General features: G+C 36.8%; 1 protein-coding gene across 1 annotated transcript in view; it reads left to right on the forward strand.

Moving 5' to 3' along the window:
• The first annotated feature begins 268 nt into the window (after window positions 1-268).
• DNAL1 (dynein axonemal light chain 1) overlaps window positions 269-22,914 on the forward strand; it is a 30,345-nt gene continuing 7,699 nt past the window's right edge. Inside the window, exons 1-5 of the mRNA XM_032624191.1 lie at window positions 269-386; window positions 2,448-2,486; window positions 6,252-6,361; window positions 9,649-9,704; window positions 15,607-15,662. Of these exons, the coding sequence (XP_032480082.1) occupies window positions 384-386; window positions 2,448-2,486; window positions 6,252-6,361; window positions 9,649-9,704; window positions 15,607-15,662 (264 nt within the window). The 5' untranslated portion in view covers window positions 269-383. The remainder of the gene's footprint in view (window positions 387-2,447; window positions 2,487-6,251; window positions 6,362-9,648; window positions 9,705-15,606; window positions 15,663-22,914) is intronic.

The following is a 22,914-nucleotide window of genomic DNA, read 5'->3' on the forward strand; positions in this document are numbered from 1 at the left end:
TTAAAGTTCCTTTATGGGGTGTGGCAGTTGTTACAGGGAGGTTTCAAAGTTTTAAACTTTAAGCCGGTACGTCACTCCAGATTAGCTGAAATTACTTTCACAAGGGAAAAAGACATCTCCCAACCACTCCGCAACGTTACGCTCTCGACCCCTCTGTGCCACCAGTTGCTGCGCTTGCAGTCCCTGGGTAGCTAGCAACCGCGGAGCGGGAAGACCCCGGCGTACACCGCGCGGTCCCACAATGCCCTGCTTGCGCCACACTGAGGGCGGAGAGAAAAGACCGCTGCCGGGGTAGGGATCCAAGGAGAGCTCCAAGAGGTGCGCATGCGCACTGATCCCGGCGGGCCCTAGCAACCAGAGCAGTGACAGTAGCAACCGCCGGAATGGTGAGTACCCTCCAGGCCTCGTAGCCAAAGCTGAGAGAAGATTGGAAGTGGAAAAGGGTAACTGGAGGGTTGAGGATGGCGGAGGTCCTCAAACAGCGGAAGGGAGCCGGTAGCGGATGCTGGCTCGGTAGATTCTGAGGCCTAAGGCGAAAGAGAAGCCCTGGCATCGGGTGGTGTGGGGCTGATTGGAGGTTGGGTTAATCTCTGCCAGAGACTCTGGCAGAGAAAAGGGAGGGCAAAGAGCAGAGGGCAAAAAGCAAAGAGCGGAGTAGAGTGGGAAAGGTGATGGAAGGGGGAGTGTGAATAAAGATATCTTTTTACATGGAAGTAATCCGCCCCCCGGCCCCGGCGAGACAGAGGGTGGGGTTGGTTACGAGAGGAATGTGTATAACACTGATTGCCGCAGTATTTGTAACCTGTGATACGCCCAGGTTGCCCTCTGAATGACTGTCAGTTCAGTTATTAGTAACACTGTAACATTATAAAACCCTCTCTAACACAGCATATTAGGGTAGTGTTTCTCAAATTTCAGTATGCATGAGTATGATTTTGGCCTAAGTTGGAGTGCAGATTATGAATGTTTAATTAATTGGGGGGGATTCAGGAATGTGCATTTCAAATGATTCTAAAATTGGAGGGCTCCCACAACACTTTGAGAAATACTGCTATCTTAGACTTGAAATCTGTCGGCGGGCTATCTAATCAAAGCTCTTTATGAAGTAATGGTTTTACCTAGTGATGCTCCTCAACTCCTACGTAAAGTGAGCACTCTCTTGCTTACATACTTGGTAGATCCAACTAGTAGTTGAAAAAGGGATGTTGTTGGTTAGTTACAGACCCAGCCAAAGCTATTTAGCAAAGTATGTGATTGTCCTGCCTGATGGAAAAATTTTTTTTGATGTTGGGGGTAGGAGTTTATTAATTAATTTATTATTATTTTTGCTGTGTTGGGTCTTCGTTTCTGTGCGAGGGCTTTCTGTAGTTGTGGCAAGTGGGGGCCACTCTTCATCGCAGTGCACAGGCTCTCTTGTTGCGGAGCACAGGCTCCAGACGCGCAGGCTCAGTAGTTGTGGCTAATGGGCCTAGTTGCTCCGCGGCATGTGGGATCCTCCCAGACCAGGGCTCGAACCCGTGTCCCCTGCATTAGCAGGCAGATTCTCAACCACTGCGCCACCAGGGAAGCCCCTGATGGAAATATTTATAAAGAATAAGTTTAACTAGTTTTCTTCTTTTTGTGATTCCATTGCTATATAACTGGGCAGAAATTGAGCCCAGGAAATTGAAATGATGAGGAAATCATGCCTGACCTCAACCATGAGATTAAATGCTACTCTTTTTTTTTAAAAAAAATAAATGTATTTGTTTTATGTCTTTTCTCTAGTTGTGGGGAGTGGGAGCTTTCTCTTCCCTACGGTGTGCGGGCTTCTCATTGCGGTGGCTTCTCTTGTTGTGAAACACAGGCTCTAGGCGCGCGGGCTTCAGTAGTTGTGGCTTGCGGGCTCTAGAATGCGGGCTCTGTAGTTGTGGCACATGGGCTTAGTTGCTCCGCGGCATGTGGGATCTTCCCGGACCAGGGCTCAAACCCGTGTCCCCTGCATTGGCAGGCGGCTTCTTAACCACTGCACTACTAAGGAAGTCCAAGATGGTTAGTATTTTTCTAAAACTTCATCAGTGCTACCTGGCTGCAGCAATTATAAATTGTTCCTGGTTGTAAGATGTATCCAAATTTCAAAGATATTAAAATATAAAAGAAGATATAAATCTTAGAATCAATGAAATAAGATATATTTTAATATCAGTGTTGAAAGCTATATGTTTTTTGTAAACCAAGTGGGAGTGAAGTATCTGACATTACATCACGATTTCCTTAATTTCTCTGAGAGATATTTAAATGAGTATTTCTGATTTCAGGAAATTGAAACACTCTCCTTGCATATAAAGTCTCAAAAAAAGAAGTTAATCTTTTTAACGGTAGATGCCAGGGCTAATAATTATTGCATGAAAATTGAGTCAACAAATCACACCAATAAAGACAGCTTTGTTTTTTCTTCTCTTTTTCAGGCGAAAGCAACAACAATCAAAGAAGCCCTAGCCAGATGGGTGAGTTTATAAGTTTTTACTTCTTCTAGAAACTACATAAAGAGAATTTTTGGATAATTATTAAAATATGGCCATTCAATACAAGGGATCTTTGTGGTATTGGAACTGTTTAGCTATCTTGATGGTGTTAGTGGATACATGAGCCTACACAGGTGATAAAGTTGTATAGAACTTAATACACACATGCAAACACATTCACACTCGTATGTACAAGTGAGTACAAATAAAATAGGGAAAATCTGATTAAAATCAGTGGATTGCATCAATATCAATATCCTGGTTGTGATATTATACTATAGTTTTGAAAAATGTAACCATTGGGGGAAACTGGGCAAAGTGTATAAGGGATCTCTCTGTATTATTTTTTATAACTGCACATGAATTTTCAAGTGTCTCAATAAAAATTTCAATTAAAAAAATCTGACCGGGCTTCCCTGGTGGCACAGTGGTTGAGAGTCCACCTGCCGATGCAGGGGACACGGGTTCATGCCCCGGTCCGGGAAGATCCCACATGCCGCAGAGCGGCTGCGCCCGTGAGCCATGGCCGCTGAGCCTGCGCGTCTGGAATCTGTGCTCTGCAACAGGAGAGGCCACAACAGTGAGAGGCCCGCGTACTGCAAAAAAAAAAAAAAAAAAAAAAAAAATTAAAAGTAGATCTACCATGTGATCCAGCAGTCCCACTTCTGCATATATACCTGAAGGAAATGAAATCACTATCTCAAAGAGATACCTGTATCCCCATGTTCACTGCAGCATTATTCACAATAGCCAAGACATGAAAACAACCTAAATGCCCATCAGTGGATGAATGGATGAAGAAAATGTGTATTTGTATACAATGGAATATTATTCAGCCATCCTAAATGCCCATCAGTGGATGAATGGATGAAGAAAATGTGTATTTGTATACAATGGAATATTATTCAGCCATAAAAAGAAGGAAATCCTGCCATTTGCGACATGGAAGGACCTTGAGTGTGTTATGCTAAATGACGTAAGTCAGATAGCTAAAGACAAATACTGTTTGATCTCACTTACATGTGGAATCTAAAAAAGCTGAACTCACAGAAACAGATTAGAATGGTGATGGCCAGAGTTGAGTGGAGGAAATGGGGAGAAGTTGGTCAAAGGGTATACACTTCCAGTTATAAGATCAATAAGTTCTGGAGATCTAATGTACAGCATATTTAATAATACTGTATTATGTACTTGAAAGTTGCTAAGAGAGTAGATTTTTTTAAAAAATAAATTTATTTATTTTTGGCTGAGTCGGGTGTTTGTTGCTGCACGCCAGCTTTTTCTAGTTGCAGCCAGCGGGGGCTACCCTTCATTGTGGTGCGCTGGTTTCTCATTGCGGTGGCTTCTCTTGCTGTGGAGCATGGGCTCTAGCCGCGTGGGCTTCAGTAGTTGTGGCATGTGGGCTCAGTAGTTGTGGCTTGTGGGCTCTAGAGCACAGGCTAAGTAGTTGTGGCGCACGGGCTTAGTTGCTCCGTGGCATGTGGGATCTTCCCAGACCAGGGCTTGGACCCATGTCCCCTGCATTGACAGAGAGATTCTTAAGCACTGCGCCACCAGGGAAGTCTGGAGAGTAGATCGTAAACATTCTCAGCACACAAAAAAATTATTATATGAGGTGCTAGATGTGTTAACTAACCTTTTTCTGGTAATCATTTTGCAATGTATACATGTATCAAAGCATCACATGGTATACCTTAAACATAAACAATGTTATATGTCAGTTATATCTCAATAAATCTGTAAAAAATAGTGATCATTTTGTAATGTATAGAAATATTGAATCACTATGTTGTACGCTGGGAATTAACATAGTATTATAGGTCAATTATATTTCAACAAACAAATTCATAGAAAAAGGCATCAGATTTGTAGTAACCAGAGCCAAGGAGTAGGGGTAGGGGGAATTGGCTGAAGATGGTCAATAGGTACAGGCTTCCAGTTACAAGGTAAATAAGTACTAGGGATGTAATGTACAACATGATTAATGTATTTAACACTGCTGGATGTTATATATGAAAGTTCAGAGAGTAAATCCTGAGTTCTCATCACAAGGAAAAATTTTTTTCTTTTTCTTTTATTTTGTATCTGTATGAGATGATGGATGTTCACTAAACTTATTGTGGTAATCATTTCATGATTTTGTAAGTCAAATTGTTATGCTGTATATATTAAACTTATTCAGTGCTATATATCATTATATCTGGAAAAAATACACAATACATACACAAAATACATTTTTAAAAAGCATATAGTAATATTAGAGAGGAAACTGCCTTGTAAAAATGCATTAAATATAAACAAATATTTTGAATATAACATTCTATAAAGTTTGAACAGTTGTATTTCAGCATTAAAGATAGAATTTCCATAGAGTATAGAGATGGCTTCTCAATTTCTATGCCCAGTGATAACATATTTGACTATGTTATCAGTTGTTTTTTTGTATAATAATATATCTTTTGCTTTTGTAGCTGGGCTTTAAATAAAAACTCTTTCAAGAAACTTGGTGTCTAGGGAAAATAGACAAAAGGGTAGGATAATGAAATATTTGAATTTTTATTTTAGTGCTTATAAACTTCTTTGTACTCTAATTACATTAAAAATTTTTTTTCTTCTTAGTGAAAGATTTGTTTTGTTTAATTAAAAAGTGTGCAGTAGGCTTAGTATTAGATTTGATTTCCTTCAATCAGATTTTAGGATTTTATTTTATTTATTTATAATAACAAGTGGTTGGTTGTTTTGGTTTGGTTTGTAGGTTCGATTTCTAGATTACATTATGGCCATAAATCTTTGACTTTAAGATTATTTGAAGACATTATGCTCATTCTTGCACTCATTAACCCAACATTTATTAAGGATCTACTTGGTGTCAGTCTCCCATCTCCTAACCTATAAATGTATGGCACAAAAAAAGTGCTGAGTGAATGTGTATTAGATCTCTTTCAACTGATTATATATTTTCTGTTATTGATGTGTTATGATTTGATTTTTTTTGATTTGATTTTTTAAAAACAAGCTTCTTTTGTGTCTAATATCAAGTTATAGAAAATATAGGAAAGCAAGAAAATGGTCCCTGAGCTGTAGGATCTTCTTGTTTTTTTAGAGAGATAGAGCTAACTCTAAGTATTGAGGTACTTAGAAACTATTATTAGGCAGCATATCCTGGTAATTAAAATTTAAACTGCATACTTAGTACTGAAATTAAACTCTAAGGTAGAATTTAGTAGTAAATTATTGTAGAGCAAGTAAATTTGACCTCAGCTTTGTCATAAAGAGAAAATCTTCCCAAATTCTTGGTATTTGGCGGTTCTAGCTCTGACTAAATTGTATATAGGAACAGAAAGATGAGATGACAGAAAGAGTTGATCTTATAGGTCTGAATCTGATACTTAGGAAAAGTTTGTTTAGGGACAAGGAATTCTTCCCAGGAAAATGTTTTTGTTGTTGTGTTTTGTTTATTAATTGATAGGCTCTAAAAGGATTTTTTAAATTACGGAAATAAAAGTTATTTTCTTTCCTCCTCTTTTCCATTTGGTTGAGACCTAACAGTGAATTATCTGAATCAGCCATGTATAAAGTTATCAAGTTCAGTAAGTAAATGTTGTCAATAAGTAAACTGTCAGGAATGTACAGAATTATTGAATTTTAATAATTGTTTTGAAATAAACATTGAAAAGCCTTGAGAAATTTTGGCCTTTTTTAGTTCCACATTTGGATTATTTTCTTCCAAATTAATTTTTAACATAGGAAGAGAAAACCAGTCAGAAGCCATCCGAAGCCAGAGAGATAAAGCTATATGCCCAGATTCCCCCTATAGAGAAGATGGATGCGTCCTTGTCCACGCTTTTTAATTGCGAGTAAGTTCTCTTGTCTTTTTTCGTCCTTTCTAGTATTGCTGTTAAGTTTCACTTCCTTTCCTAAATACACAAACTAGAAAAATATATTTATTTTCTTGATCTTCATTTCCCTTCCTTCCTTCCTTCCTTCTTTCCTCCCTCCCTCCCTTCTTTCTTTCTTTTTCTGCTTCTCACTTTGGCAAAGCCAAACATAAAAGATTATTGGTTTCTACGATTATTAATAGAGTAATCCTGAATAATCCTGTACTGTATTTTTTAAATATTTTTTTGGCAGTACTCGGGCCTCTCACTGTTGTGGCCTCTCCCGTTGCGAAGCACAGGCTCCCGACGTGCAGGCTCAGCGGCATGGCTCACGGGCCCAGCTGCTCCGTGGCCTGTGGGATCTTCCCGGACCGGGACACGAACCAGTGTCCCCTGCATCGGCAGGTGGACTCTCAACCACTGCACCACCAGGGAAGCCCTTGTATTTTTTTACAGTATAATTTTTACAATATGCCTGGAGAATAGGAGAAGCTATCTCTTCTCCTATTTCTTTCTTTCACCTGTCTCTTAGGAGAAGCTAAATAACACAATTAAACTATTGCTCTGTCATAAAATCTAGTACTTCCTCTTGTAAGATTATCCACCAAAGTCAATACTGTACTTACTCAGAGGCATAGAGATACTGCTTTAAAAAATAATTTTCAAACTATGAAAATACATTGTAAAGCACCTAGAAGGGCTTCCCTGGTGGCGCAATGGTTAAGAATCTGCCTGCCAATGCAGGGGACACAGATTTGATCCGTGGTCTGGGAAGATCCCACATGCTGCAGAGCAACTAAGCCTGTGCACCACAACTACTGAGCCTGTGCTCTAGAACCCACGAGCCACAACTACAGAGCCCACGTGCCACAACTACTGAAGCCTGCGTGCCTAGAGCCTGTGCTCCGCAACAAGAGAAGCCACTGCAATGAGAAGCCCACACAGCGCAATGAAGAGTAGCCCCCACTCACCACAACTAGAGAAAGTCCGCGCACAGCAACGAAGACCCAACGCAACCAAAAATAAATAAATAAAATAAATTTTTTTAAAAAACAGCCCTCTTTAAAAGTCATGAGGGACACAAAATAATTTTTTTAAAAACCTAGAAAATATTAAAAGCACAAAGAAAGGGAAATAATATCAACCAAAATTTCACACCTTTTGAGAACCAGTGTTAGCATTTTGTTTTTTATTTTATTTTATTATTTTTTTAACTTTTTAGCCGCACCGCAGGGCATGTGGGATCTTAGTTCTCCGACCAGGGATCAGGGATCTCACCCCTGCCCCCTGCAATGGAAGCACAGAGTCTTAACCATTGGACTGCCAGGGAAGTCTCAGCATTTTGATATAGAGCCTTCTAATTTTTTTTTCCTAATTGGGATCAAGTTACATTTATTTGTAATCCTATTTATCCAAGACTTTAAGTATCAGATCTATATTTATTCCTTTTAACTTACTTTCTAAATACACACTTTTTAGCAGGGTTCTGTGGCTAATTTGAGGCAATTGTACCATGATACCTTGTAACCGTGCTCTCAGACTGCAGTGTCTTGTCAGGGGTATAGAATGTTACAGAATCACTTGGGGTTTTTTCTGATTTCTTCATCCTGTGTATTTCTAACTGTGCTCCCCTGACTACCTATATAAGAATCTCCTTGTGCAGTAGATATGTCCCACTCCAAATTTATAGAAACAGAATCTACTGATGAAACTAGGTATCTGTATTTATAATAAGCAATCTGAATGACTCTTAGATGCATATTTGTGAACTCATGCATTAGATTAATATCTGTCTTTGGAATTAAAGGGAAAAGCAAACGTATTTAGTTATTGTATGCAACTTGTCCTTTGTGATGAGAACACAATGTATTACATAAAAACCCACCTTAGATGTGTTTTTGGCTTCAAAAATCATAATTTCAAAGAGAATTATTTCAAAGTGGTCAAATATCTTTTTATCATAAAGCCATTTCAAAGGCAAGCATTTGAGAAGGTTCTGTACCCCATACCAAAGTACCTTGGAAACCGCTTAGAAAGAGTCACCGTGTTCATATTTTTGCTGACACTCTTTGAGCAGGTTGCCTAAATAACAATTAAAGAATCATTCCCCAACCGTAGTCCCAGATTTTCCAGTCCATTTTTCACTTTAACTGGTTGTTCTTGAGAATGGGGAATGACTAGAAAATACACAGATTTGACCAGTAATTTACAGCATACAGTAATTGCTTTTAGTGTTTCAAGCAAAAAAAAAAAAAAGAAGAAGAAGAAGAAGAATTCCTCTTCAGGTCAAATCAGAAGGATGAGATCATATGTTCTAGAGTCAGTTTTTTGGCATCTTAAATTTGCCTGTGCTACTTTCTGGTTGTATAATATCAGGCAAATTGCTTAACATCTTTGTGCCTCAGTTTCCTCATTTGTAAAATTTGGATAATAATACTTATTTCATAGGATTGTTCTGATGGTTAAAATAGTTAATACATGTAAAACACTTAGAAGAATACTAGGCACACATTAAGTGTTCAATAAAATTAGCCTTTGTTATATTCTTTGCATGATATTTACTAAGATATTAAACATTTTTGTCAAGAAAGAAAGATTAATAACACGTAATTATGCTCCCTTTAAAAATTTGTTTTTATACGATTAAAGTATGTATAGGAAAAAAATCTAGAAAAATATATACGAACTATTAAAAGTCATTATCTCTGGGGGAATGTGTGGGGTGGTTAGGATTACATAACTTTTTATTATACACATATCATGGACATTTTCCCAAGTTGGTATGTATAGCCCAATATTGTTTGCTTTAGTAGCAGATAGTATTTCATTATCTGTATTCCTCAGCTGATGGGTATTTATAAATTTTTTCCCACTTTTTTGCTATTACAATAATACAGTAAATAATCTAATTCATATATTTTTTGGCATTTGTATTAATATTTCAATAGGACATATTCCTAGAAATGAATTACTGGGTCAAAGAATACATGCATTTAAAAATTTAATAGATCACACCAAATTACCCTCAAAAAGTTTTCTTTGATTTTATACAATAGTGTATATTAACTTTTGTAATCAGGGAAAAAGTATGAAGATTTCAAAATGAAAGAATATATGTCATGTCTGAGAGGGAAAAAAGGATTCAGTGTAAAAGGAAATGTGACTTAAATATCATCTTCTGTGGACACTTGAGGAATAATTTCTGATATACCATTAACATTTTTTTCTTATTAATTTAAGTGTTTCTTTTTTTTTTTTTTTTTTAGGAAGCTTTCACTGTCTACAAACTGCATTGAAAAAATTGCAAACCTGAATGGCTTAAGTAAGTGATCCACAGTAACAGATGGTTCTTGGATTTTGTAGTTATTTGGAATAAACATTCCAGAGGCACTACATAATCCTAGAAGCTGGCACCTGTTTTAACCACAGTAATTGTCAGATGTCAGAAAGAATATATAAACCATGTGTCTTATTTAATTATCCAAAGAAAAGTAGAGATAACATGAAACCGGAACAGTTTAAAGACATTATAAAGTTTTTGTAGTGTTAGAATTGAAATATCTTAAATAGAAAATCAGGTTTTTTATATTTTTTTGTTCAGATTTATCTTGTTTCATACTTATTATATTTAAAATTTTATTCTTCACCATCCCTGTTTTTCCTCTGCTCCTTGTCTTTGTTAATGACATCGACATCTTCCCATTGCCAAGGCTCCTTGTGCTAGTTGCCTGTGGCTGCAGAAACTTGGTGGCTTAAAACTGCAGAAATGTATTCCCTCACTGTTCTAGAGGCCAGAAGTCTGAAATCAGTTTCACTGGGCCAAAATCAAGAGGGCCACACCTTCTGTAGAGGCTTCAGGGGAGAATTTTTTCCTTACCTCTTCTAGATTCTGATGGCTGCCAGATTCCTTGGCTTGTGACAGTGTCACTCCAATATCTGCCTCTGTCGTCATATTGCCTTCTCCTCTTTTGTCTCTGTCATATCTTTCTCTGTCACCCTCTTATGAGGATACATGTGATTGCATTGAGGGAACACCTGGGTAATCAAGGATACTCTCCCCATCTTAAGATCCCTAACTTAATCATATCTGCAAAGTACTTTTTCCCCATGTATAGTAACATTCACAGGTTCCAGGGATTAGGATATAGGTATCTTTTGGTGAGCCATTATTTAGCGTATCATATTTCCCTTTACTTCCCTCAAGCCCTACATGCAAGTTCATCAGTAAGTCCTGTTAACTCTATTCTTTGAAAGAGCTCTCAAATAATTTGTTGCTTTTCCATTTCCAGGAGCTTCAGCTTTAATTTAGACCCTCATCATCTCCCCCTTAGGTCATATTTTTCAAATGTTTTTTACCACTTCCCACAGTAAGAAATACCTTTGAATTAACGACTCAGTATATATATATTCGTATGAATACACATATCAAATATAGCATATGCATATGAACTGGATTAAAATTTGTAAAACAATAGTTACCCTTATAGCATAGGTTCCAGTATAAATTTTTTTAGCGTGATTTCATTGTTTTTTAAATGCTTGTCACAACCCACTAAGTTGATTTCACATGACCCACAGTTTGAAAAAACACTGCCTTACAACTTCTGTTATAGCCTCCCAATTGATCTCCTTGTCTCCTATCTTTCTGTTCTTCCATTGACCTTCAGCACTGACACCAGAGTTTTCTTTTTAAAAATGTTCTCATTATCATTCCTCCAGATCAGAGATCTTTAATGCCTCCCCTTTGCCTAGTAAAGACCAGATGCCTTAAGATTGCATTCAGGGTCATCTAAAAGCTTGTGACATCCTCTTCACACCCAAACATATAATTATTTTTTTATGACTTTGTGCACTTGTTAATGCAGTGCTTTTCATTGAGAACAGCCCCTTCCTCTAGCAGTAAAACCCTACAAGAAACAAAATTAAGATTAAGAATGCCAAGTTTAGGGGCTTCCCTGGTGGCACAGTGGTTGAGAGTCCGCCTGCCGATGCAGGAGACACGGGTTCGTGCCCCGGTCTGGGAAGATCCCACATGCCCGTGAGCCATGGCCGCTGAGCCTGCGCGTCCGGAGCCTGTTCTCTGCAATGGGAGAGGCCACAACAGTGAGAGGCCCACGTACCGCAAAAAAAAAAAAAAAAAAAGAATGCCAAGTTTAAATGTCATTTAGAGGGAGACCCCTAAGACTTCTTTAATCTCCATCATCATAATAATTACTCTTTCTTGGGAACATTTATAACAGTCTACCTTAGATTATAATAATAATTACTTCATATAGTTATTGTAAAGATTAAATGAGTAGTGTGTATAAAGTTCTTAGAATAGTGCCTAGTGCATATAAATGCTCAAGAAATATTAGCTGTTATTATAGTTAGTGAGGAATATGTTCTGTCTCTTCAGATAACGAGCTCCTTTAGGGCAAACATCACATCTTATTAATCTATCTTCTATTCCAAATCTCCATCCCCCCCCAGTACTGTACTCAAAGTTGCACTCAGTATTTATATAGTGCTGGAGAGGAAGTGTTTCCTATTAGAGTTGTGTATAAGATGATTCAGTCTATTCCATTTTTCACTGACTCATTAAACAATTTATGTTTCATTTTATTCCCTATTCTTTGCCTGTATTTGAAATAACTTGCTTAAAGGAGACTAAATTGATAACATTATTTATCAGTATGGATAACATGCTTTTCTTTCATAAAAACATGACTGTGACAATATGAAAATGAAAGTATGTAAAACCTATATAAGGCTGGTAATGGGTTTGAACTCATATTCTCTTTGGTCAATTGGTAGTGACTCTCAGGAAAGTCATATGAAGAAGAGTTCCAAAAATTCAGTGGAAAAGAGTACCTTGATCAATTATTGATGTCTGTTGTAGGCATGGAATGAGAGAGAATAGGCATTTGTACCATGTATTTGCTATATTTGATGCATCTCAGTTTAGTTCTGCTTATAACAAATGGTATTTCTGCAGTCTACGGAGAGAATACACTTTGTCTGTGACTATGAAGCCAACTGATTCATGCAAAAGATTGAATATATGACGCTAGCTTGCCTCCCACCCCTTTCCTTTCATGAGCACTATAGTCTTACCTACTACGCTGTGATAAGAGGATCTGAAATAAGTAGGTATTCCTATTTAACAGTGGGGTTATAAGGCAGAATAACTCTAACAGCAATATATATTGTTTCAAGACTGTGACTAGAAAACTGTATGACATGACTATGTTCAAAACTGTGACTAAAAAGCTGTACAATGTGAATACTAATACTCTCATACTAAAGATTAGAAAGTAAAGTTTCTTGGTAAAAAAGTATACTCCTTTAGTTTACTAAAACTTTAAGATATTGTTTTGATTTCGTCAGGACCTAAGAAGAAAAAAACAATGTTTTCCTTCTAGTGGTGCTCTCTACTTATGCAACATATAAAATATGGAAAATACATAATTCTGTAATGTTAGAAGAGTTAATCTATTAAGTTTGATATCATAATTTACTTCCCCATACAGCAATAAGATCTCTTTAGACTTTCATTGCCCTTTTTATGTGCATTTTTTAAAAAAGGAGTTGTATATATTTAAGTTAGATACTATCTTTAAAAGATTTGTATATATATCTGTTATCTCTAATTTCTGGGATCAGTTCTTATCTTAGTTGACCTAAGTGTATTTTGACATGGATGATTTCTTTTCTCTTTGAAGCAATTTCAATATTGGATTTCTAGGACACTGTACCCTTCTGATTTTCTCCTGCCTTTTTGGCTACTTCTTCCCAGTCTCATGTCCTCAAATTTTAAATGTTGGAGTATCTGGGGACTCAGTTCTTGGATCTCTTCTCTTTTCTGTCTTCACCTACTCCCTAGATTATCTCATCCAGATCATGGCTTTACCATCTACATGCTGATGGCTCCAAAATTTATATCTCTAGTCCATACATCTCCTCTGAACTCCAGATTCACACATTCAGTTGCCCGACATTTCCATTGGATGTCTACTGGACATCTCATACTTAACATGTCCAATACTGAGTCCTGATGTCCTTCCCCAGCCCTAGTTAACCCAACTTCTTGTGTGTCTGTCTCAGATAGTGACAACTGCATTCTTCTAGTTGCTCAGGCCAAACTCCTTGGTAATTTCTTGATTCCTCTCTCACTATATATGCCTGATACACACACACACATACATCATTTATTTGTACTTACCATGGATTAGGCCTTGTGCTGAATATTTTAAACAACTATCTCATTTAATCCTTATACTCTTATAAGGTAGATCCTATACTTCCTCATTTTACATATGAGAAAACTGAGATTCTAAGAGGTTTGGTTACTTCCCTAGAGAGTTAGGATTAGAACTCAGTTATGGATTTGTGCTCTTAACGATTGATTTATGGATGTTATAGAACAGTGCCATCCATTAGGATTATCTGCACTGTACCGATGTAGTTGCCACTAGCCACATGTAGCTATGAAGCTCTTGAAATGTGATTAATGTGACAGAGAAACACTGAATTGTTTATCGTATTTAATTTTAATTAAATAGCCACATGTGGTTAGTAACTACCATACTGGACAGCATAGTTATAGAAGTTTAAGTTGTGAAAATTAAATGTATATCTTATGCATAAGTAATCACAGTAGATTTTTAGGACAAAAGTGAGGTTTCCTGTGTTTTACTAGAAATCTTTTAATTTTGAAAAATAATGTATGTACATGGTTTTATGCACATAGTTCAGAAGAGGATACAGTTAAAAATGTCTTCCTCCAGGGACTTCCCTGGTGGTCCAGTGGGTAAGACTGCACGCTCCCAATACAGGGGGCCTGGATTCGATCCTTGGTCAGGAAACTAGATCCTGTATGCATGCTGCAGTTAAGAGTTTGCATGCAGCAACTAAGAGTCCTCATGCCACAACTAAGAAGCCCACATGCCTCAACTAAAGATCCCTCATGGGCTTCCCTGGTGGCGCAGTGGTTGAGAGTCCGCCTGCCGATGCAGGGGACACGGGTTCGTGCCCTGGTCCGGGAGGATCCCACATGCCACGGAGCAGCTGGGCCAGTGAGCCATGGCCGCTGAGCCTGCGCGTCCGGAGCCTGTGCTCTGCAACGGGAGAGGCCACAACAGTGAGAGGCCTGCGAACCGCAAAAAAAAAGATCCCTCATGCCGCAATGAAGATCCCGCATACCGCAACTAAGACCCGTTGCAGCCAAAATTAAATAAATAAATAAATATTTAATAGATAAATGAACATAAATAAAAATATCTTCCTCTGACCATAGACTGACTCTCAGTTCCTCCCCCAAACCAACCATTTCTACTTTTCTCTTCCAGAAATAACCTATAGATATAAAAATAGAAACATTCTTTTAAAAAATACAAATAGACATTTTTTAACCAATCACAATCTAATTATTTTAAGAAATGAAAGCAAAAGATTTTTAAAATACTGATTCATTTGATTTCACTTCTAATCCTTTGTAGAGCAAGATGGACCAAATATGTTTTCTATTTTCTAGTGTAAGTCCTCATATTATAAGAGGTTTGAAATATATATGCTCCCAAATTTAAAGTTCAAATCTTCTTTACTCGTATTTTATCCTTGTAGTATTAAAACCATGCATTTCAAATAGCTAACCATTTAAAATTTAACATTGACATGATGTGCAATTGTAGTGTTTACCTTAGTGATATGTCTATGTTTTTTCTTACTTGATTACCATTTTTTATTAATACAGCCTTTTTTATTATATAAGAATATTTATTATATAAATGTATTTTTAATTAAAAAATTATTATTATTTTTTAACTTTTTGGCTGCACTGGGTCTTTGTTTCTGCACATGGGCTTTCTCTAGTTGCAGCGAGTGGGGGCTACTTTTCGCTGCAATGCGTGGGCTTCTCAATGTGGCGGCTTCTCTTGCTGTGGAGCACGAACTCTAGGCACAGGACTTCAGTAGTTGTGACACGCGGGCTCAGTAGTTGTGGCTTAAGGTCTCTAGAGTGCAGGCTCAGTAGTTGTGGCACATGGGCTTAGTTGCTTTGTGGCATGTGGGATCTTCCTGGACCAGGACTTGAACCCGTGTCCCCTGCGTTGGCTGGCGGATTCTTAACCACTGCGCCACCAGGGAAATCCCTATATAAATGTATTAAAGCTTTATTATATTAGATTTATAACAATTGTGTAATATGATTCTAATAAACCAAAATTGTTTTCTTTCCTCTACAGAAAACTTGAGAATATTGTCTTTAGGAAGAAACAACATAAAGAACTTAAATGGACTGGTAGGTTGTTATTTATTACTTAAAAAAACATACACTCTTTTTCTTGAGTATGCAAATAATACTTGTCTGTTGCAGAAACTTTACAAAATAGAAAAGCAAATATAAAAATTACCTATAAACCACAGCTAACATTTTGATTGACATCTTCCTTGCCTGTTTTTCCTATTCTTTGGTGGGTATGTAGAAAATGAAATCATATCATATATATTGTCTTGCATCTCTTTTTTTTACTTAGTATATAAAGATCATTTTTTCCGTGTCATTCATTCATTCAGCAAATTCATTCAATATATTTCCTGAATGCCTACTTTTAGCCAGGCACTGTTCTAGGCACTAGAGATACAGCAGGATATAAAATAAAGTCCTTGCTCTCATTGAATTTAAATTATAGTGGAGGGAGACAGACTAGAAAATAACTGCATAATAATACATCAGGTGGTGATGAATGCAGTGAAGAAAAACAAGGCATATATATTCCAAATAGATAATTATTTCCATTAAATTTTACTGTTAAAAATTATCTCAAGTTTCTGCCTGGCCAGAAAATTTTAAATTCTAATTTTATATTTTCCTAATTTATATATTTTTCCAAATTTATGTTATCTTCCTATGTGGTTAACATGTCATCTCTATCTTTGTAGCATTTATATGGATTTTATGGTGATAGTGGAATAAAATATAATTATTGATTTAAGAAAAACAAAAACGAGGCATATAAGAGAATGTAGATTGATGGGAAGTCCTCTCTAAAAGTGAGAATGTAGGCTCTAGAGCTGACCAAGGGACCAGTGCTCCAGACTGGTGAGGGACAGCAAGTGCAGATGTCTTGAAACTGAAGCTCCTTGGTATGCTTGAGTAAGAGCAAGAGTTGAATGAGGGAGAATTGTCCTCATTGAGGTTGGAGAGGGAGCCAAGAACCAATCCTTATAGGACTTGGTAAGATTTTAGATTGTTTTCCATGTGGATTGCAAAGCCATTGGAGGTTTTTTGGTTTTTTTTGTGGTACGCGGGCCTCTCACTGTTGTGGCCTCTCCCGTTGCGGAGCACAGGCTCCGGACGCGCAGGCTCAGTGGCCATGGCTCACGGGCCCAGCCGCTCCGCGGCATGTGGGATCCTCCCGGACCGGGGCACGAACCCGTGTCCCCTGCATCGGCAAGTGGAGTCTCAACCACTGCGCCACCAGGGAAGCCCCATTGGAGGTTTTTGATCAGAGGATTTTATTTAAGTTTTTAAAATAATTTTCAACCATACTTTTAAAATGACAGCATAATAGTCTATTTTATTGATGTACCATAATTTATTTAAATAATTTATTATTTGTTATTTATTTACAGTTTGGAGTTATTATAATCAATGCTGTTATAAATCTCCTTTTAGCTATATTATTGCACACATCTATGAATGATTCCTTGGATAAATTCCTTGAAATGGAATTGCTGGGTCAAAAGTATGAATTTCTTTTAAGGCTTTTGTGACATATTATCAAGTTATCCTTTGGAAAGCTTGTAACAATTTATACTACCATAAATAATGTATGAGGGTTTTCGTTTCCCTTTACCAACCTTGGGCATTTTTAAATTTTTTTGAAGTTTTTGACAGTGTATTTTATTTGTATATTTATTGGCCATTTCAATTTCCTTGCTAAGTTGAGATGAAACAATATTGTAAAACTAGGCAATTTCAGAAAAGATGAAACAAATTTCTTTTTCTTGTGTACGTTCCCCAAAAGATAATAATTTTTTTTAAGTGCTAATTGTTATCATAAAAACCCTGAAATATTTTGTAACTTGGGTTTCCTGTCCCCTTCCCAAGCCCGTTAATTCTAGCCGTTCTTCATAAGAGTCAATGAGGCTGAAACTGCAGTGCTTCCCAACAATAACCTCCCAAGACCAGACAGGCTAAAATGACCATTCTCTTTCCCCACCCATTACAGAAACAGCCAAAACACGTGAATAGGAGTCAGTGTTCAGAGGTGCAATTTTGGAATTATCTTCAATTATCTGATAATATTCCCACATCTACATGTCTACTTACTGACATAAATTTATAAAATGCTTGGAAATTCTTAGAGATTACATTCTGTAGTTAAATAAAGGGAGTTTTCTCCCCCAAAACAATAACCAGTAGATGAATTATTTGCTTTCTAGCTAGATGTGATGAATAAAATCCTAATGATCTATAAAAAAATTTTTTTTTGATGTTCTAAATGATTGGTAAATGTAACGACATTTTGCCTTCTCTTCATTCTGTTAGCCTTAGATGGTAAAAATGTCATATATAGGGACATTATTCATAATGGATAAAATATTATAGTACAAAAATTCAGAATTTATTATACTTCATGCTAAACATTACTTTGAATTATCTGTAAAGGAAGAGTTTGCAAATAAATATACCCCTAAATTTTTAGGGCCAATATGATAAATGCTTGATGTTCCCCCAGGTATTTACAGAACACCAGATTCTCAACTATTGATATGGTGTATAATTTCTCCCATGAAATGTAATATATACCTAGAAACCACAAAGAAATTGTAAATATAGGATTAAAGGCATATATGGAGATATTATCTAGCTGAACCATCACTTACTTAGATCTCTTTACTTTCTATAGACTGCTATCAATAACCCCCAGCAGTTGGTTTTTTCCCCAGGATATGTGTGTGTGTGTGTGTGTGTGTGTGTGTGTGTGTGTGTGTGTGTGTGTGTATACATACACCAAAAACATTTAACCAGTCCAAAAGCTTTACTACTTATGCAAAGATTAAAGAAAAATATGTCTGCATAGGGATACAGATGGTGGACTTCAGATAGGGTCACATGCTGAGTTATTCATCTAGACACATCAGCCTCATAGCATGATTTGAATAGCTGCCTCAATAAGTTACAAATAGCGACTCTAATATGTGCAACATGTAATGTTAAATTGAAGAAAAGGAGTCTATTTAAAACTACTTAGGAAAACTGACTATTAAGGTACATTATAAGCCTGTTCTTATATGTGATTTGCTGGCCTCTGCTTTCCTTTCGGATCTCATTTCATATTACTCTTCTTCCTAGTTGGTAATCTCCAGCAACTGGCCTTCTTTCTCTTTCTTGAACATGCCAGGTTCATTCCCACCTGAGGACATTTGTACTTGCTGTTTCCTCTGCCTTAAAAAACTCTGTTACCCTGGATTTCCACATTACTGGCTCCTTAACTCTCACACTTCAGTTCAGATGTCACTTCCTCAAGAGACCCAACTATCCTATATCTAAAGCAGTCCTCTAGGCAATAACTCTTATCACCTATAATTTTTTTCCATTTTTCTTATTTGTTTGTTTTCTTTCCCTCTCTCTGTCTCTCCCTCTGTCTCTGTCTCTTTCTCTCTGTGTCACACACACACAAATTCTGATAAGCACGTCAGTTCTGTTCATCACCATCTACACTGGTGTTTTATACATGTAGTAGGCACTCTATAAATATTTATTGTGACTTAATAATGCTTTGTAATATTACTAATTAGAAAAACTATTAGGTTAAAATTTTAATTCTAAGAGTAATAGATGTAATTGTATTTAAAAAACAAATCAAGCAATTCATAAATGTATGAAATACACTGTGAAAGTCTTTCCTCTCCCTACCTCCTCAAGTCCATGAGGTAACAGAAATAATATTGGTATACTTTAAATTCTTTTCTGTGCACAAATAAACAGATATCTGTGTGTGTGTTTGTGCATGTGCATGCATGTGAGTGTGTGTGTAATATATATTTGTACTGATAATATACTGGGCATATTTTTCCTGCTTTTTCATTCAATAATATATCAGGAATATCCTTCCATGTAAAAACAGGCAGATTTAATGCATTCTTTTCAATAGCTGTTGTTTTCTACGTTATCAGTGTATGGCAATGTATTTAACTATTCATATATTGCTGAACATTTAGAGTGTTTCCAGATATTTTATTGAAGAAGGGGCGTCTGTCTGTCTGTCTCTCTTTTTTTTGCTATTACAAATCATGCTGTAGTGAACATCTTTTTACATATATCCTTTAGCAGTTATTTGAATCTTTACATGGGCTAGATTCCTAAAAGTAGAAAAGCTGAGGTTATTTTTGTGCATTTAAATTTTTGACAAGTACCTCAGATTGCTCCCACAATGCTTATGCCAGTTTCCACTTCCATCAATGGTATAAGGGTGAGGATTACTCCCTCCACCCTCAACATCCCTGAGTATTATCCATATTTTTAATATTTGCCAATATGATAGGCAAAAAAGGAGTATTACATTGTTTTAATCTGTATTCTTTAGTTAGTTGTGACTTTGAACATCTTTTTATATACTTATTGGTTATGCATGTTTCCTCTTTTGGAAATTGACCTAACATCTTTTACCCATTTTCTACTTTTATCTTCTTATTACTAGGCACTCCTCAATATTCCTAATATTTATCTAGTATTGATAATGTTATTACTATTATTGTTGTTACATTTATGAACTGTGTAGCAGACTCTTTACATGCATTATCTCATTTGAAACTCACAACAAGTAGATAATATCCTCATTTTAAGATAAAAAATCCTCAGTCCTCATTTTAAGATAAAGAAACTGAGGCTCAGATAGTTATGTAAAATGCCCAGGTATAGTGAACAGGTGCTGTTAAACCCTATTGCTGAGATGAGCAGTCTGTCAATAGCTATCAGTGTCTTCAATGTGTATTTACTTTGTCCCAACTATTCTATTTTTTTTTTTTTTTTCTTTTGCGGTACATGGGCCTCTCACTGTTGTGGCCTCTCCCATTGCGGAGCACAGGCTCCGGACGCGCAGGCTCAGCGGCCATGGCTCACAGGCCTAGCCGTTCCACGGCATGTGGGATCTTCCCGGACTGGGGCACGAACCTGTGTCCCCTGCATCGGCAGGCGGACTCTCAACCACTGCACCACCAGGGAAGCCCTGTCCCAACTATTCTATATCGAAGAGTTTTTCATACTCACATACATGAACAAAGATGGTGGACCAAGTACATTCATTGAAATATAGCTTGTATAAAAGACTGCAACAATCTAAGTGCCTATCAGTAGTAGACTAGCTAAACAAAATATATCAAAGGGGAAAATGAGGTAGGACTTACCTATATGTGCTGAAATAGAATAATTTGCAAAGTATATTATTAAATGAAAAGAAGCAAAGTGGATATTTCTATGTACATATATGCATAGAATATTTCTGATGATAGCTGTTACCTCTGGGGAAGGGAACGGGCGTGGGTGAGAAAGAGACTTTTCATTATACTTGTTTGCACTATTTGATTTTTGTTATGTTGTTATCTTGTGTGTTACTCTTTTTAAAAAAATATTTTATATTTTTATTTAGGTGATGATTATGTATGTTACTCTTTAAATTAAAAAAAAACAACTAATGATCCCCCCTCAAAATACAAACAAAATATTTGTGCACTTATATTCATAGCAGCATTATGCACTGTAGTCAAAAGATGGAAGCAACCCAAGTGTCCATCTACAAATGAATAGCTAAACAGACAAAAGAAAAGATGATGAAGGAGAGAAAAAGGGCAGGAGGGAAGAGGAAAAGGTGGAGGACTTAGTCAAATCTAGGTAATCTGATTACAAATTCCATACTGCAATTTAATGCAAAGTTTTCAGAATTATTTAATATATTTTCTCTTACTTTGTCACTTGTCTTTTTACTTTATTCATAGTTGCCGTATGGAGTTTAAATTTTTTTATTTGTCAAATCTTTATAACAACTGTGTTTTGTATCTTATATAGAAGGTCTTCACTTCTAGATTATGAAAAAATCATCTTATATTTTTTTTTAGTACTTCTATTGCTTTTTAAGTAAAAATTTAAAAAGTTTATACCTTTAAACCATCTGGAGTTTATTTTTGCAAATTGCATGTGACAGATATCAGACCTTATTTTTTTTCCTCCAAATGGTTAGCCATATATTGAAAAGTCTCATTTTCCTACTGTTTGGAAATGCCACATACTAAATAAACTCTTGTATATGCATGGGTAGGTTCCTGGATGGTCAAGTTTTTTTTTTGCGGTACGCGGGCCTCTCACTGTTGTGGCCTCTCCCGTTGTGGAGCACAGGCTCTGGACGCGCAGGCTCAGCGGACATGGCTCACGGGCCCAGCCGCTCCACAACATGAGGGATCCTCCTGGACCGGGGCACGAACCCGTGTCCCCTGCATCGGCAGGCAGACCCTCAACTACTGCGCCACCAGGGAAGCCCTCTTTTTTTTTTTAAGGCTAATCCTTTTGGCAAGTGTTTTTTATTTATTTTATTTATTTATTTAAAATATTTATTTATTTATTTAGGCTGTGCAGGATCTTTAGTTGTGACATGCAGACTTCTTAGTTGCAGCATGCAGATCTTAGTTGCGGCATGTGGGATCTAGTTCCCTGACCAGGGATCGAACCTGGGCCCCCTGCATTGGGAGCATGGAGTCTTACCCACTGGACCACCAGGGTAGTCCCTCAAGTTTCTTTCTGTTTGTTGTTTTACCTATATATTTCAGTTCCAATATCATGTTGCTTTACTTTTCTTTCACTTTATAATATGTTTTGATATCTATTGAGACAGGTCCTCTCTCTTTGTTCAAAATATTTGTGGCTTTTCTTGGACATTTATTCTTCAAGAGAAACTTGAAAATCAGTCTATCAAGTTTGTAAAAAATAAAATCTCATTGGAAGTCTTAGTAGAGTTGCATTGAATCTATAGATTGACGTGGGGAGAATTGATTTCTTTTCATTTTAGAAAACCGAACCTCTATACCTATTAAACAGTAACTTCCCATTGTCTCCTCCCGCCAGCTCTGGCAACCACCATTCTACTTTCTGTCTCTATGAATTCGACTACTCTAGATATCTCATATAAGTAGAATCATACAGTATTTGTCTTTTTGTGACTGGCTTAGTTCACTTAGCATAATGTCCTCAAGGTTCATCCATGTTGTAGCATATATCAGAATTTCTTTCCTTTTTAAGGATGAATAATATTCTGTTGTATGAATAGACCATATTTTGTTTATCCATTCATCCATCAACAAACACTTGGGTTGTTTCTTCCTTTTGGCTGTTGTAAATTATGCTGCTATGAACATGGGTATCCAAATATCTCTTTGAAACCCTACTTTCAATTATTTTGGATATATGCCCAGTAGTGGGATTGCTGGTTCATATGTTTTTAATTTTTGGATGAACTGCCAAAATGTTTTCCATAGCATCTACACCATTCTACATT

This window comes from Phocoena sinus, chromosome 2 (assembly GCF_008692025.1).
Source record: "Phocoena sinus isolate mPhoSin1 chromosome 2, mPhoSin1.pri, whole genome shotgun sequence".
NCBI lineage: Eukaryota > Metazoa > Chordata > Mammalia > Artiodactyla > Phocoenidae > Phocoena > Phocoena sinus.